The sequence below is a fragment of the Pteropus alecto genome, unplaced genomic scaffold (genome assembly GCF_000325575.1).
Source record: "Pteropus alecto unplaced genomic scaffold, ASM32557v1 scaffold202, whole genome shotgun sequence".
NCBI lineage: Eukaryota > Metazoa > Chordata > Mammalia > Chiroptera > Pteropodidae > Pteropus > Pteropus alecto.
The window spans coordinates 2,230,541-2,244,072 of NW_006432451.1; the positions used below are offsets into that span (position 1 = coordinate 2,230,541).

The following is a 13,532-nucleotide window of genomic DNA, read 5'->3' on the forward strand; positions in this document are numbered from 1 at the left end:
TTCCTTGACTGGGAAAGCCTTTATTTACCTTTAATATTTTGAATATGTCATTCTACTCTCTCTTAGCCTGTTGAGTTTCTGCTTAGAAATTTGATGATAGCCTGATAGAGACTCCTTTGTAAGTTACTGGGTTTTTTCCTTGGCTGCCTTTAGCATTCTTTCTTTATCATTGACTTTTGACAGTTTTCATATGTTTTAGAGAAGGGTTTTGTTTGTTTGTTTGTTTGTTTTTGATGAGGGGGTTGGAGTTTTTTTGTTTTTGTTTGTTTGCATTGAGATAATTAGGATTTCTATTAGTTTCTTATATGTCCGGCTCCTCCAGGTTTGGGAGGTTCTCATCTATTATTTCTTTAACTAGGTTCTCTGTTCCTTTCTCCCTCTTTTCTCCTTCTGTCAATTTTATTCTTATGTTACGCTTTCTGATGAAGCTGGATAGTTCTCACAGTTTTGTGGGTTTTTTTAATCTTAGTTCTCTCTGCTCTTCCACCTGAATCATTTCTAGATTTCTATCTTCTTCTCTTTTTTTAGTGAGTCTAGCCAAAGTTTTATCCATTTTGTTAATCATTTCAGAGAACCAGCTCATAATTTCATTGATCTTTTCTATTGTCTTTTTAGTCTTTCTTTCATTTATTTCTGTTCTGATTTTTTTCTTCCTTCTACTGATTTTGGGTTTCATTTGTTCTTTTTCTAGTTCCTTTGGATGTAGGGTTAGATTGATATTTTTTTTTTGTTTCATGAGGTAGGCCTATACTTCATTTTTTTGTGCTTCACAGATGTTGCATTTTTTACAAATTGAAGGCAACACCCTCCACCAGCAAAAAGGTTACAACTCACTTTATTGTGGTGGTCTGAAACTGAACCGGCAATATCTCCAAAGTATACCTGTACTGCTATCAACTTCTCTTTTTAATACTTCTTTTGCTCCATATTCCATAGATTTTGGTATGTTGTAGTTATGTTTTCATTTGCCTCCATGTATTTCTTGATTATGCCTCCATGTATTGATCATTTGCCTCTATGTATTTCTTGATTTTTTTTTTTTTGTTGCTCCAATTATTCAGTAGTATGTTGTTTAATCTCCACATAGTTGTGATTTTTTTTTTTTAGCTTTCTTGTAGTTGATTTATAATTTTTATGCCATTGTGGTTAGAAAAGCTGCTTGCTATGTTGTTCTTAAATTAATTAAGACTTGTGTCTATCCTTGAGAATGTTCCATGTGCACTTGAGAAGAATGTATATTTTGTTGCTTTTGGATAGGATGTTCTGTATATATCTGTTAAGTCAATTTAATGTGTCCTTTACGGCTGATGTTCCCTTGTTGACTTTCTGTCTTATTGATCTACCTATTGATGTAAGTGGGGTGTTAAAGTCTACTACTACCGTTGCATTTCTGTCAGTTACTCCTTTTAGGTCTGCTAATAATTGCTTTATATATTTTAATGCTCCCAAGTTGAGTGCGTGTATATTAAAATATATTGCGTCTTGATGGATTGTCTCCTTTATCGTTATGTAATACCTATTTTTGTCTCTTGTTTCCTTTTTTTGGCTTGAGGTCTATTTTGTCTGATATAATTATAGCTACACTCACTTGCTTTTGGATACTATTTGTTGAGAGTATCATCTTTTATCCCTTTGCTTTGAGCCCTTGTTTCTCTTTGAAGTTGAGATGAGTCTCCTGAAGGCAGAATAGAGTTGAGTCTTTTTTACTGCATCCAGCTATTCTGTACCTTTCGATTGTTTAGTTCAGTCCATTTACAGTTAGGGCAGTTATTGATACATGAAAACTTACTATTGCCATTTTATTTTTTAGATTCTGATTGCTCTGTATTTCCATTGTTTCTTTTCCTTTTATTTTTGTCTGCTATTTTAGTTTGGTGGTTTTATACGATTTTCTTCATTTTTTTATGTTTTGGATTTCTGCTCTAGATTTTTGTTTTGTGATTACCATGTGGTTTATATAAAATGTCTCATAGATAAAGTAGTCCTTTTTCTTCTGATAGTATCTTATCTTCATTTGTCTATGTAAGTTTCGTCCTTTTTCTCCTCTCCTTTTATATTTTTGTTGTCACAAATTATTCTTTTTTATGTTAGTGTTCCTTTCAAGATTGAAGTAGCTATAGTTATTTTTAATACTTTTCCCCTTTAACCTTTATGTTATAATTAAGTGCTTAACCCTGTATTGTACAATACAGTTGCAGTTTTCTGATTCTGTTTATCATCTTACTCAATGTTTTGTGTACTTTTGCCATTTTGTTTCCGGTAGGAGAGCTCCTTTCAACATTTCTTGCCAGGCAGGTCTTGTGGTGAACTGCCTCAACTTTTCTTTGTCTGGGAAAGCCTTTATTTACCTTTAATATTTTGAATATGTCATTCTACTCTCTCTTAGCCTGTTGAGTTTCTGCTTAGAAATTTGATGATAGCCTGATAGAGACTCCTTTGTAAGTTACTGGGTTTTTTCCTTGGCTGCCTTTAGCATTCTTTCTTTATCATTGACTTTTGACAGTTTTCATATGTTTTAGAGAAGGGTTTTGTTTGTTTGTTTGTTTGTTTTTGATGAGGGGTTGGAGTTTTTTTGTTTTTGTTTGTTTGCATTGAGATAATTAGGATTTCTATTAGTTTCTTATATGTCCGGCTCCTCCAGGTTTGGGAGGTTCTCATCTATTATTTCTTTAACTAGGTTCTCTGTTCCTTTCTCCCTCTTTTCTCCTTCTGTCAATTTTATTCTTATGTTACGCTTTCTGATGAAGCTGGATAGTTCTCACAGTTTTGTGGGTTTTTTTAATCTTAGTTCTCTCTGCTCTTCCACCTGAATCATTTCTAGATTTCTATCTTCAAGCTCGTTCATTCTGTTTTTCATCTGGTCTGTTCTGTTTCCAGTGCTTTTTAATTCATTCTTCATCTAATTTATTGAAATTTCAGTTCCAGAATTCTTGTTTGGTTATTTTTTGGAGTTTCAGTATCTTGTAAAGCACACCTTCTGTTCATTATTTTATTCCTGAGTTCATTGAACTGCGCTTCTGAGTTTTCTTGTATCTCCTTTAGTTTCTTCAAGACAGCTGTTTTGCATTCTCTATCATGTAGATCACAATCTTCCAGGACGTTGAGTTTGGTTTCTGGAGGATTGTCATTTTATTTTTGTGATACCATGATTATTCATGGTGCTTGATGGGTTGTGCCTCTACTGGCACATTTGAAGTAGCGAACACTTTTCTTATTTAGGTACAGTTTGGTTTAATTCTAACAATTCAACAAGTTGGTAATTAGAGGCCTTTTGTTGTTTTCCAGTAGGTGGCACTTTAGTACAAGGTTTTGTTTTCTCTTTCCTGAGCTGACGGGCTATATTTGAGAGCCAGCACTTTCCACTTTGCACTTTGCACAGCTTCTGCCAGAGGTGTCACAGGTGCTCTCTTCCTCCCTGCTTTTGCCTCCAGGGTCACTTGTGCCTTCCTGCTTCCAGTGTTAATGTAGTCCTGGATTTCACTGGAGTCACCAGAATGGTGGGTGCCCCAGTGTGTCCTGAGTCATCTTGAGTCTCAGGCTCCACCACAGCCAGGGGAAGGAGCCAGAGTTGCTCGTGCCTGTGCTGCTGCTTGCCTTTTTCTTTGTTGAGGGGTGGGGACCAGAGTCACGAGCCTTTCCCTTCTCCTTTACTGCTGCCATGTTCACTGGGGCTTCGAGCTTAGCTGCCACCTCTAGACCAGGTCCCAAGTATCGTCCCTGCTGTTCCCCCAGTTCCACCATTCCTTGCATTCCCATCCACCCACCTTCAGATGTACAGATGTGTGGATCTCTCAGGCTTCCCAGTGTGTCAATCAGAGCAATCTGTTGAGTTACAGATGTTCCACTAGTTGTAGATTGAAGGAGTCAAAGGGTGTGTCTCACTTTGCTATGATGCGGATGTTATGGATTCTTTATAAATGCTATTTATACGGTCCTTGAAACTTGAAACCTACCTCTTAAAAAAATAGTTATTCTCTAATCTGTATATTTATATTAAGTTAAAATTCATATGTTTGCAAAACTAATTTGGAGTAGACTGTAAAGCAAAGTGCTGTTTGGAGCTAACAGCATCAAAATAATATTTAAGAAATTAGCTAACCTAAAACTTTGGTTTGGAGAAAGCTTCAGAGAAATTATTTTAGTCTTCATTAGTAAGCAGTCATGACTTGTTACTTTTTAGAATAAATGAATTTTAAAATGCTGTTTTCTTCTCCATTTACTCAGCACAAACATTTCACCGAAGATATTCAAACAAGGCAGTATCGCTCCTTGGAAGTTCTGATAGGATCTGGGTATAATACCCCTGCTGACATTTGGAGCACGGCATGCATGGTAATGTTTTTCTCCCTTGACCTTCACTTGTTATTTGGTGGTAACATACCTTGCCCTGTTTGCTAATTTCAATAGACCAGCAAATTAACAATCAAAAAAATTTTTTGTGTGACTTATCACTGACTCTAAATCCTGTGTCTGGAGAGATCCGAATTCAAAAGCTAGTTACAAATATCTAGCATTTCATTTTATTCCTGCCAAATTCCTGTTAGATGAAGGAACCAAATGTTTCTTACTACAGATTTGGGCAGGTGGGTGGGGAGAGATGGATTAAAAACAACTGCTCCAAATTGTTAGTTTTGATTAGGAGGTTACAAGTACCCCTTGCTTTTTCGGCTCTGATCTATTTTCAGATTTTTCAGTTCGGCAGTTACTCAGATATCTTATAAGATGTGAAATTCAATCATCAGTAGATTCATAAGTTCCTGCTTTGTCCCTGGCCAGCAACTACTCAGGTGGTCAGAGTTAGTTGATATTAAATGATTCCCCATGTTGGATCATGTTATATTGTTTTCTGAAATGGAGTATATCTCTTTACTTGTAATTTTGTGGTTGTTTGCTTATTTCTCTTCCACTAGGCCGTAAGTGCTATGCTGACAGGAATCATGTTTATTATGTATAGCTAAATGTCTGGTTCAGGCCCAGGCTCATTTTGAGTTGGTGTTCACAGTATAGTTCTGATGCTAACTACCTAGAGTTATCACAAACTTCATGGTAAAGGCATGATTTCCCACAAGGATCCCCTCAATTCAGACATAAGCCACAAACTCTTAGGTCCACAGGCCACCTACACATTTGACCAGCTGTCTACAAATTGAGGGGTTCCACTATCCTTTCAGATTTAGTAATTTGCTAGAATGCCTCATAAAACTCAGGCTCATCATGAGTCACCTTATTAGTACAAATTTAAGTGTGGCCCAGGGCCCACTGAATAACAAAAGGCACTTTTTATCACTTGGAAATTTACAGTTTAGAGGCTCCCTCCCAGAATACAAGAATAAAGACCAAAGAAATTCTTTATCATACAACAGTACTTAATAAATATTTGTGGACCATCAAAAGAGTGAGTTACATATCTTAAACTATCATTTTAGTTAACATTTAGTATTCACAGTCAATTCTGGAGAACACTTGAAAAGGTAGGACAGACTATAGTAACCTCTACTGTTTTAGTCATAGATTTCTTGACTGAACATTCCTGAAAAACGTCTTCCAAAGATAATAGAGTTAACATGTTGTTAATATGGCATGACTTTATAAATCCTTTTGTTATGGCATATCAATGGTTTTTAAGGTGGAGGTCTGTCTGAAATAAAGTCACATTTGGTATTGTGCACACAAGGTGAAAGGACTTTGAATAGAGTATGACCTTTTGTTATACTTTAAAGCTTTGATTTTGAGGAATTTCATTTGAATTGATTTGCTAGAGAAAATAAGTGATACAATACAACCAACAATAAAAAATAGCTATATTTAGATGACATCTTATTTAATATGATGTTGTTCTTAATAGTGGCTTAATTGTTTGAGGGCAAAAATTCTGCTTGCTATTTAACATAGTTAAGGCAAAAAAAAGATGAAAGAGGAATTAACCTTGCCTCCTTTTGGGACCAGCTCACATGCAGGAATTTTTTGACCAAGGGAGGGAAAGTACTTATTTGATATGAGACAGTATCGCGAGAACTTGAACCCCATTTGTCCCCCCCAAAAGTCTTTCATTTTACTGATAGATGTAGAAATGTTGCTTTAAATGGCCGTACTCAGAGAGTAAAAATAAATTCTGAAATATCAGAAGTGCGTGGAGAGATGGATTATCCTGCATCCAGTGCAATTAATTGATAGAAAAATTGGGACCCTTTCTGAGAGGTAAAGAGACAGTTGTAAGATTGACTGGTCCATTGATGATTGAGATTACAAAGTGTAGAAGGGCAGTATATAAAGGGAATGTTCTGTGAAGAACATTTAAGAATTAAAGAATAGATGTTTTATAAATTTCCAAACATTCTGTGGATTTTGACAAATGTATAATGACCTGTATCTACCATTATAGTATCATATTAAAGTTATACTGTCCTAAAAATCTTCTCTGCTTCACCTATTCATCCATTCCTTCCTCCCTTCAATTCCTATCTAGCACTGTTTTCTTTTATCTCTATAGTTTTCCAGAATGTCACATAGTTGGAATCATACAGCATGTAGCTTTCTAGGGTGGCTTCTTTCCCTTTGTAATAATCATTTAAAGTTCCTCCATGTCTTTTTATGACTTGATTAGCTGAATAATTCCATTGTCGAGATGTACCAGCACACTGGATTTTATAACTGATTTTGCCTGTGTCTGTCACTGTGATCCTGACTGACATAGAATAGGCTCTGTGGTCAGTGTGAGACAAGGATCGGAGTGGGAATCAGGAACCCTGGATTGTAGGATGGGCTCTTAAATTTAAGTTTTAGAAAATTTTCTTTTTTTATTGATCTTTTCTATTGTCTTTTTAGTCTTTCTTTCATTTATTTCTGTTCTGATTTTTTTCTTCCTTCTACTGATTTTGGGTTTCATTTTGTTCTTTTCTAGTTCCTTTGGATGTAGGGTTAGATTGATATTTTTTTTTTGTTTCATGAGGTAGGCCTATACTTCATTTTTTTGTGCTTCACAGATGTTGCATTTTTTACAAATTGAAGGCAACACCCTCCACCAGCAAAAAGGTTACAACTCACTTTATTGTGGTGGTCTGAAACTGAACCGGCAATATCTCCAAAGTATACCTGTACTGCTATCAACTTCTCTTTTTAATACTTCTTTTGCTCCATATTCCATAGATTTTGGTATGTTGTAGTTATGTTTTCATTTGCCTCCATGTATTTCTTGATTATGCCTCCATGTATTGATCATTTGCCTCTATGTATTTCTTGATTTTTTTTTTTTGTTGCTCCAATTATTCAGTAGTATGTTGTTTAATCTCCACATAGTTGTGATTTTTTTTTTCTAGCTTTCTTGTAGTTGATTTATAATTTTTATGCCATTGTGGTTAGAAAAGCTGCTTGCTATGTTGTTCTTAAATTAATTAAGACTTGTGTCTATCCTTGAGAATGTTCCATGTGCACTTGAGAAGAATGTATATTTTGTTGCTTTTGGATAGGATGTTCTGTATATATCTGTTAAGTCAATTTAATGTGTCCTTTACGGCTGATGTTCCCTTGTTGACTTTCTTTCTTATTGATCTAACTGAACATTCCTGAAAAACGTCTTCCAAAGATAATAGAGTTAACATGTTGTTAATATGGCATGACTTTATAAATCCTTTTGTTATGGCATATCAATGGTTTTTAAGGTGGAGGTCTGTCTGAAATAAAGTCACATTTGGTATTGTGCACACAAGGTGAAAGGACTTTGAATAGAGTATGACCTTTTGTTATACTTTAAAGCTTTGATTTTGAGGAATTTCATTTGAATTGATTTGCTAGAGAAAATAAGTGATACAATACAACCAACAATAAAAAATAGCTAGTATTTAGATGGCATCTTATTTAATATGATGTTGTTCTTAATAGTGGCTTAATTGTTTGAGGGCAAAAATTCTGCTTGCTATTTAACATAGTTAAGGCAAAAAAAAAGATGAAAGAGGAATTAACCTTGCCTCCTTTTGGGACCAGATCACATGCAGGAATTTTTTGACCAAGGGAGGGAAAGTACTTATTTGATATGAGACAGTATCGCGAGAACTTGAACCCCATTTGTCCCCCCCAGAAGTCTTTCATTTTACTGATAGATGTAGAAATGTTGCTTTTAAATGGCCGTACTCAGAGAGTAAAAATAAATTCTGAAATATCAGAAGTGCGTGGAGAGATGGATTATCCTGCATCCAGTGCAATTAATTGATAGAAAAATTGGGACCCTTTCTGAGAGGTAAAGAGACAGTTGTAAGATTGACTGGTCCATTGATGATTGAGATTACAAAGTGTAGAAGGGCAGTATATAAAGGGAATGTTCTGTGAAGAACATTTAAGAATTAAAGAATAGATGTTTTATAAATTTCCAAACATTCTGTGGATTTTGACAAATGTATAATGACCTGTATCTACCATTATAGTATCATATTAAAGTTATACTGTCCTAAAAATCTTCTCTGCTTCACCTATTCATCCATTCCTTCCTCCCTTCAATTCCTATCTAGCACTGTTTTCTTTTATCTCTATAGTTTTCCAGAATGTCACATAGTTGGAATCATACAGCATGTAGCTTTCTAGGGTGGCTTCTTTCCCTTTGTAATAATCATTTAAAGTTCCTCCATGTCTTTTTATGACTTGATTAGCTGAATAATTCCATTGTCGAGATGTACCAGCACACTGGATTTTATAACTGATTTTGCCTGTGTCTGTCACTGTGATCCTGACTGACATAGAATAGGCTCTGTGGTCAGTGTGAGACAAGGATCGGAGTGGGAATCAGGAACCCTGGATTGTAGGATGGGCTCTTAAATTTAAGTTTTAGAAAATTTTCTTTTTTTTGAAAAAAAACTTCAATTTCAATATCTTTACTGACTGAACTCCCACTATGAGACTTTGAAAAATTAAAGTACTGATTTCAGAAGATGTTAACAAATTTTGATGAATAAGAATCAGTTTGTTTCTGTTCTGCTTTGGGACTATAAACCTCAGGATAATTAGAGGGTAGAATAAGTGTCTGCTCTTACCGGTGTGGTTCAGTTTCATAATGAACTGCTGGAATGTAAAACAAACTATGCGTAGCAAGAAGCCATAGCATCCCTGACATTTTAGAGGCAATCCTAAAACTTCTGATTTTGTGGTTTTGCTCTAGTCCTGGATAATACAGTTTGAGAAAGGCTGTCATGTCATGTGAAATTGCAGAAACTGAGACTGGCAAGCCACTGAAACCTCAACCTGGGTCTAAATTGAGAATATGCCCCAATAAATCCACCCCACAGTTCTTCCAATTACCTAGACTACCAAGTAACAGCAATTCAATCAAAACTGACCCATGACCAGCACTTGGCGTATCCCTGTACTTTTATATCAATAAGGCCTTTTAAAACTATTCTATTGTTTTTTTAATCCATTTTAATCAATGAAAAATTAATATAGTTTCATGACTTAGATCTTGTCTTTTCATCCTGCTTGACATTTATTCCAAAGAAAATCACTTTTTCTGACACTCTTACAACTGTTTATAAGAGGTTTCTTGTGGGAGGCATGTGCTTTTCTCTTCCTGCTTGGTAAATGCTAACCTGATGGTCACATAGAATATGAGTGACTCCTGACTCCATTTATGTTTAATCTTTTTCTCATTTTCTGTAGGACTAGGAAATGGGAACTCTCTATCCAGAATAGTTTAGGGAGTGCTTTCCAAAGCAAAATTCTAAAATGTGCTTTTGCCAAACAATAAAGAGTCATCATAGGTAGAGAAATGTCTGAATTTTTTGGTTTAAGTTTTGGGTGCAAAATCTCAATTTCTAGCCATATGAAATTATAACGTAAGAAAATAAGACCTCTTCTTATGAAAATTTAATAACTTAGAATCACCTGAATATACAGATATGCCCCTATCGGAGCAGAAAGGAAGACTCAAGAGAGCTGTGTTACTGATTTGAGGTGGGAGGCATGGAATAATCCACATGTTGATATTAACTTGAGTTTTTATAGTTTTCCTCTTCCATTTGATTAAGATACAATGTGGAAGAAAAGATCTTTAGGAACAATCTTAGATTTTTTTTTTTAATAATCATCTGCAGGTTTTTCCAAGAAGAAAAATTATATAATATGGAGCCAAATAGTAAGCTTCCCAAAAGCCTCCTTTTTTTTCTGTTCTCTTTTTTCTTTATTCTTTTTCTTCTTCTTCTTCTTTTTTTAAATGCTTTTATATGCTGTCCTCTTTTTCTTAGGCCTTTGAACTAGCCACAGGTGACTATTTGTTTGAACCTCATTCGGGGGAAGAGTACACTCGAGATGAAGGTGAGTCTCCTTAAATGAGAATGTCTGTGCATGGTAGTTATACTTTTTACATGTGGCTAATGTCATTTGAAGAGCCTTAGTCTTTTTATTGTGCTGAGTATATATAAATCTCGAAAAAGATAGAAATATAAGATGTTTTATAGTAGGTATTAGATATTCTAGATCTTTTATAATATATATTAAGGAACTCTATATAAGGATTAGAGAAAAGGCTACAATTGATTAAACTAAAATTTTCATTCTTCTAAAACAGCTCGTTATCTTCCTATCTATATAAATTAGTCTTTACCGAGTCTGAATCTATCGGTTCATCAACTTGTTGCTCAGTTATGCCTCCAACTTTATTTGGAAGTCAATAATTTTAATACAGACACGCTACTTGAATACAGAAACTGCATCCTATTTGTCTATATAAATTTTACAATTAGCATTCTTTTTTCTCATTTCTGAAAAGTAAAGCCATGTTTTTTTCTTTTTAAATCACACATTCAAAATTCCATTTTAAAACAAAATTTATTGATTTATATTTTGTGGTAGCCAGTGGGAAAAGCCCAAGCTTACAGCTGCTTTGTCTGACAGGCTGTGAAAACATGACTGAATGTGTGGGGGGATTTCTTTCTATTGTGGTAGCATCTAGATAACTAGATGAAATAATAATGTGAATGAAAAAAGCTATGAAAGAAATGTTTTACCTTCTTTATTATACAGTTTAGACAGCTTTTGTTTTCAGAAGTAATAAAAATTACTTTGAAAGCAGTAACAATATACCCTCCCAATGCAGAAAATATGTTCTTTACTAAAATATGTCCTCAGTACTTTGGGAAATCAGGTTTTGTGCTCTAGAAACAAGAATATTCTCTATTTCTCAAACTGTGGTCCCCTGGGTTATATTAATAGGCAGTGTTAGTAGGGTCTGCTGATATTCCTAACACATACTATTTGAAAAATGCTATGTTAACTCCCATAGCCAAATGCCTATTTTAATTGGTACATTTTGGACATGTTTTCTGTACATAAGCTCCGTGTAAGAATATTCTGTATACTACCTGTGTATAAACACGTCATTTTCCCTGTTCTCTCTTGCTTTTTTCTGTGTTATAAGTTTGGGGTTATAGATACACATTTTATTTTAGAAATGCCCTACTATATCTGTTTGGGAAGGTAATTAATTTTTTTCCCTTTACTTCCCTAGACTCCCTATGAATATATTGTGGTATGGAACACATACAGTGTCTAGAATTATATTGTGTAGGATCTTATGCTACCAAACCTGAAAACTGAAATGTATATGACAAGAGGGAGCCATCTACCCTAGATATTTAGGTCCTAATTTATTCCTTCCTGTACCAATCAATACTAACAGTTCTTAGATGAAACCTCAAACTACAGTTTGGCCCATAAGAGCAAGAAAAAGCAAACCTTTATCCCCTGACTAGTGTATGCAACTTGTTACAAGTGTGGTAGGGACAGAGGCCTCAGTACCATGTCCTCTGTTACTGTTGACATTCCACAGCCCTAACTCTTGAAATAATACTTGATAATTTTGCCTACCAAATATATCAATCCTATAATTAATTGATAAGCCAGAATAGGTTGTTGGAATTAAATATAAAATAAGAATTTCAAGGGAAAAATAATTCCTCGATATAGGAAAAATATTAAAAGAACCAGTATTATACATTACACTTGGAAGTTTACAATAAGTTAAACTGTTGCCTCACAGTTAACTTATACAAAGACATTTATTTGCAGGTCCTGCCTAAAATCAGCAGAAGTTTGTTGGCAGCCAAGTATTTGTTACCAAGCCATAAATTCAGTCAAAACTGCCCAAAGGTTATAGTGAATTGGTGAATATAAAACCCCTTTAAAATGACACCAGTGAGAGTCCTTTACATGAAAAACAGATATGATCTGAAACCTTCACAAATTCCCAGATATATGGCTGTCTCTAGCATATTATTCCCCTAGATGATACATTATTGGAGGTTTTAAATGATTGCTTTTGACATTGGTGATTTCTGTAACTGTAGGACTAAACTCATTTATAAAGCTCTTGTGGCTAGGAGCCATCACTTTCAAACCCTCTTCACATTCGTAGTTTCTGTCACCTGCAGAGTGAAAAAGGTAGTAGAGCTGCCTGTAAGTGTGGATACTGGCTGGTCTCAAGCTCACGTCTTGGTGACAGACTGCACACCTTTCTGTCAGTGTTCACAGTCCATGTTCATACTGTGACAGTTACAGGGCACTACATGACTTTCAGTGGCCTGCAAATAGTCAAATAGGTATGCTTGAAAATGTTTGTGCTAAGTTTAACTTAAAGGTGTGATTTATTTAAAAAAAAAAAAAAATGCAGTTCTTGACTAGACATAAGATGTGAGTTTTCATTCTCATTCTACCTCTTTTTAGCTCTGTAGCTTCAAGTAGGCCATTCTCTCTAAGATTCCATTTTCTCATCTTTAAAATGGCATATTAATCTTTGGCCTGTTTCACAGAGTGATTTTGAAAACTCAAATAATCATGTTAGTGCTTTAATCATCATGAATATTTTTAAATAAAGTAATATTTTACTGATTGAAGCCCAGAGTAGTATTTAAATAAATAACAGCTCTGGATTGTCTAAAGCATATTGATACCTTACCTAAAAAACCCACCTGAACTTAGGTATATCGACAAAATAGAAATAAAGGTGTAGATAAGGCTCCAAACTCCAGTATGGGACATGCCAGCTACTGTCAGGTGACAACCACCTGAAATAATTCTTGGCTTTCCCAGTCTCCCCTTAAGTATCCTTGGTTTTATTTGTAGTAACTTTTAAACAGCTAGTCTTTGAAAAAGCTATTCATAGAAAAACTTCTTTTACAGCTTATCCTTGATCCTGTTCTTCTTACCCTTCTATTTTAGACCACATTGCGCACATTATAGAGCTGATAGGCAGAATTCCAAGACGCTTTGCCCTCAGTGGGAAATACTCACAGGACTTCTTCAATCGCAGAGGTAGTATTGTTAACATGAGTTTTCATCTAGGCCCCAAGGATACAACTTCAGGAAGCAGAGCATTCACACCAAGATTGTTTTTACTTATCACTCAGGTCCCACTGGAGTGGGCCCCTGATTTTTTATGGTTTTCTGGATTCTCCATTAGATGGATAGAGTCCTCTACCCCATTTAGGATAGAAAGCAAGCCTGAAATGTTTGACAAAGAGGTGTGCATGCTACTCTTTCTGCTAATGTCTAGA

General features: G+C 35.1%; 1 protein-coding gene across 1 annotated transcript in view; it reads left to right on the forward strand.

The window, feature by feature from the left end:
* Positions 1 to 13,532, forward strand: part of SRPK1 (SRSF protein kinase 1) — a gene marked incomplete at its 5' end in the record, with an annotated part of 71,561 nt that overhangs the window by 53,832 nt on the left and 4,197 nt on the right. Inside the window, 3 exons of the mRNA XM_015585896.2 lie at positions 4,225 to 4,332; positions 10,227 to 10,296; positions 13,198 to 13,290. Of these exons, the coding sequence (XP_015441382.2) occupies positions 4,225 to 4,332; positions 10,227 to 10,296; positions 13,198 to 13,290 (271 nt within the window). The remainder of the gene's footprint in view (positions 1 to 4,224; positions 4,333 to 10,226; positions 10,297 to 13,197; positions 13,291 to 13,532) is intronic.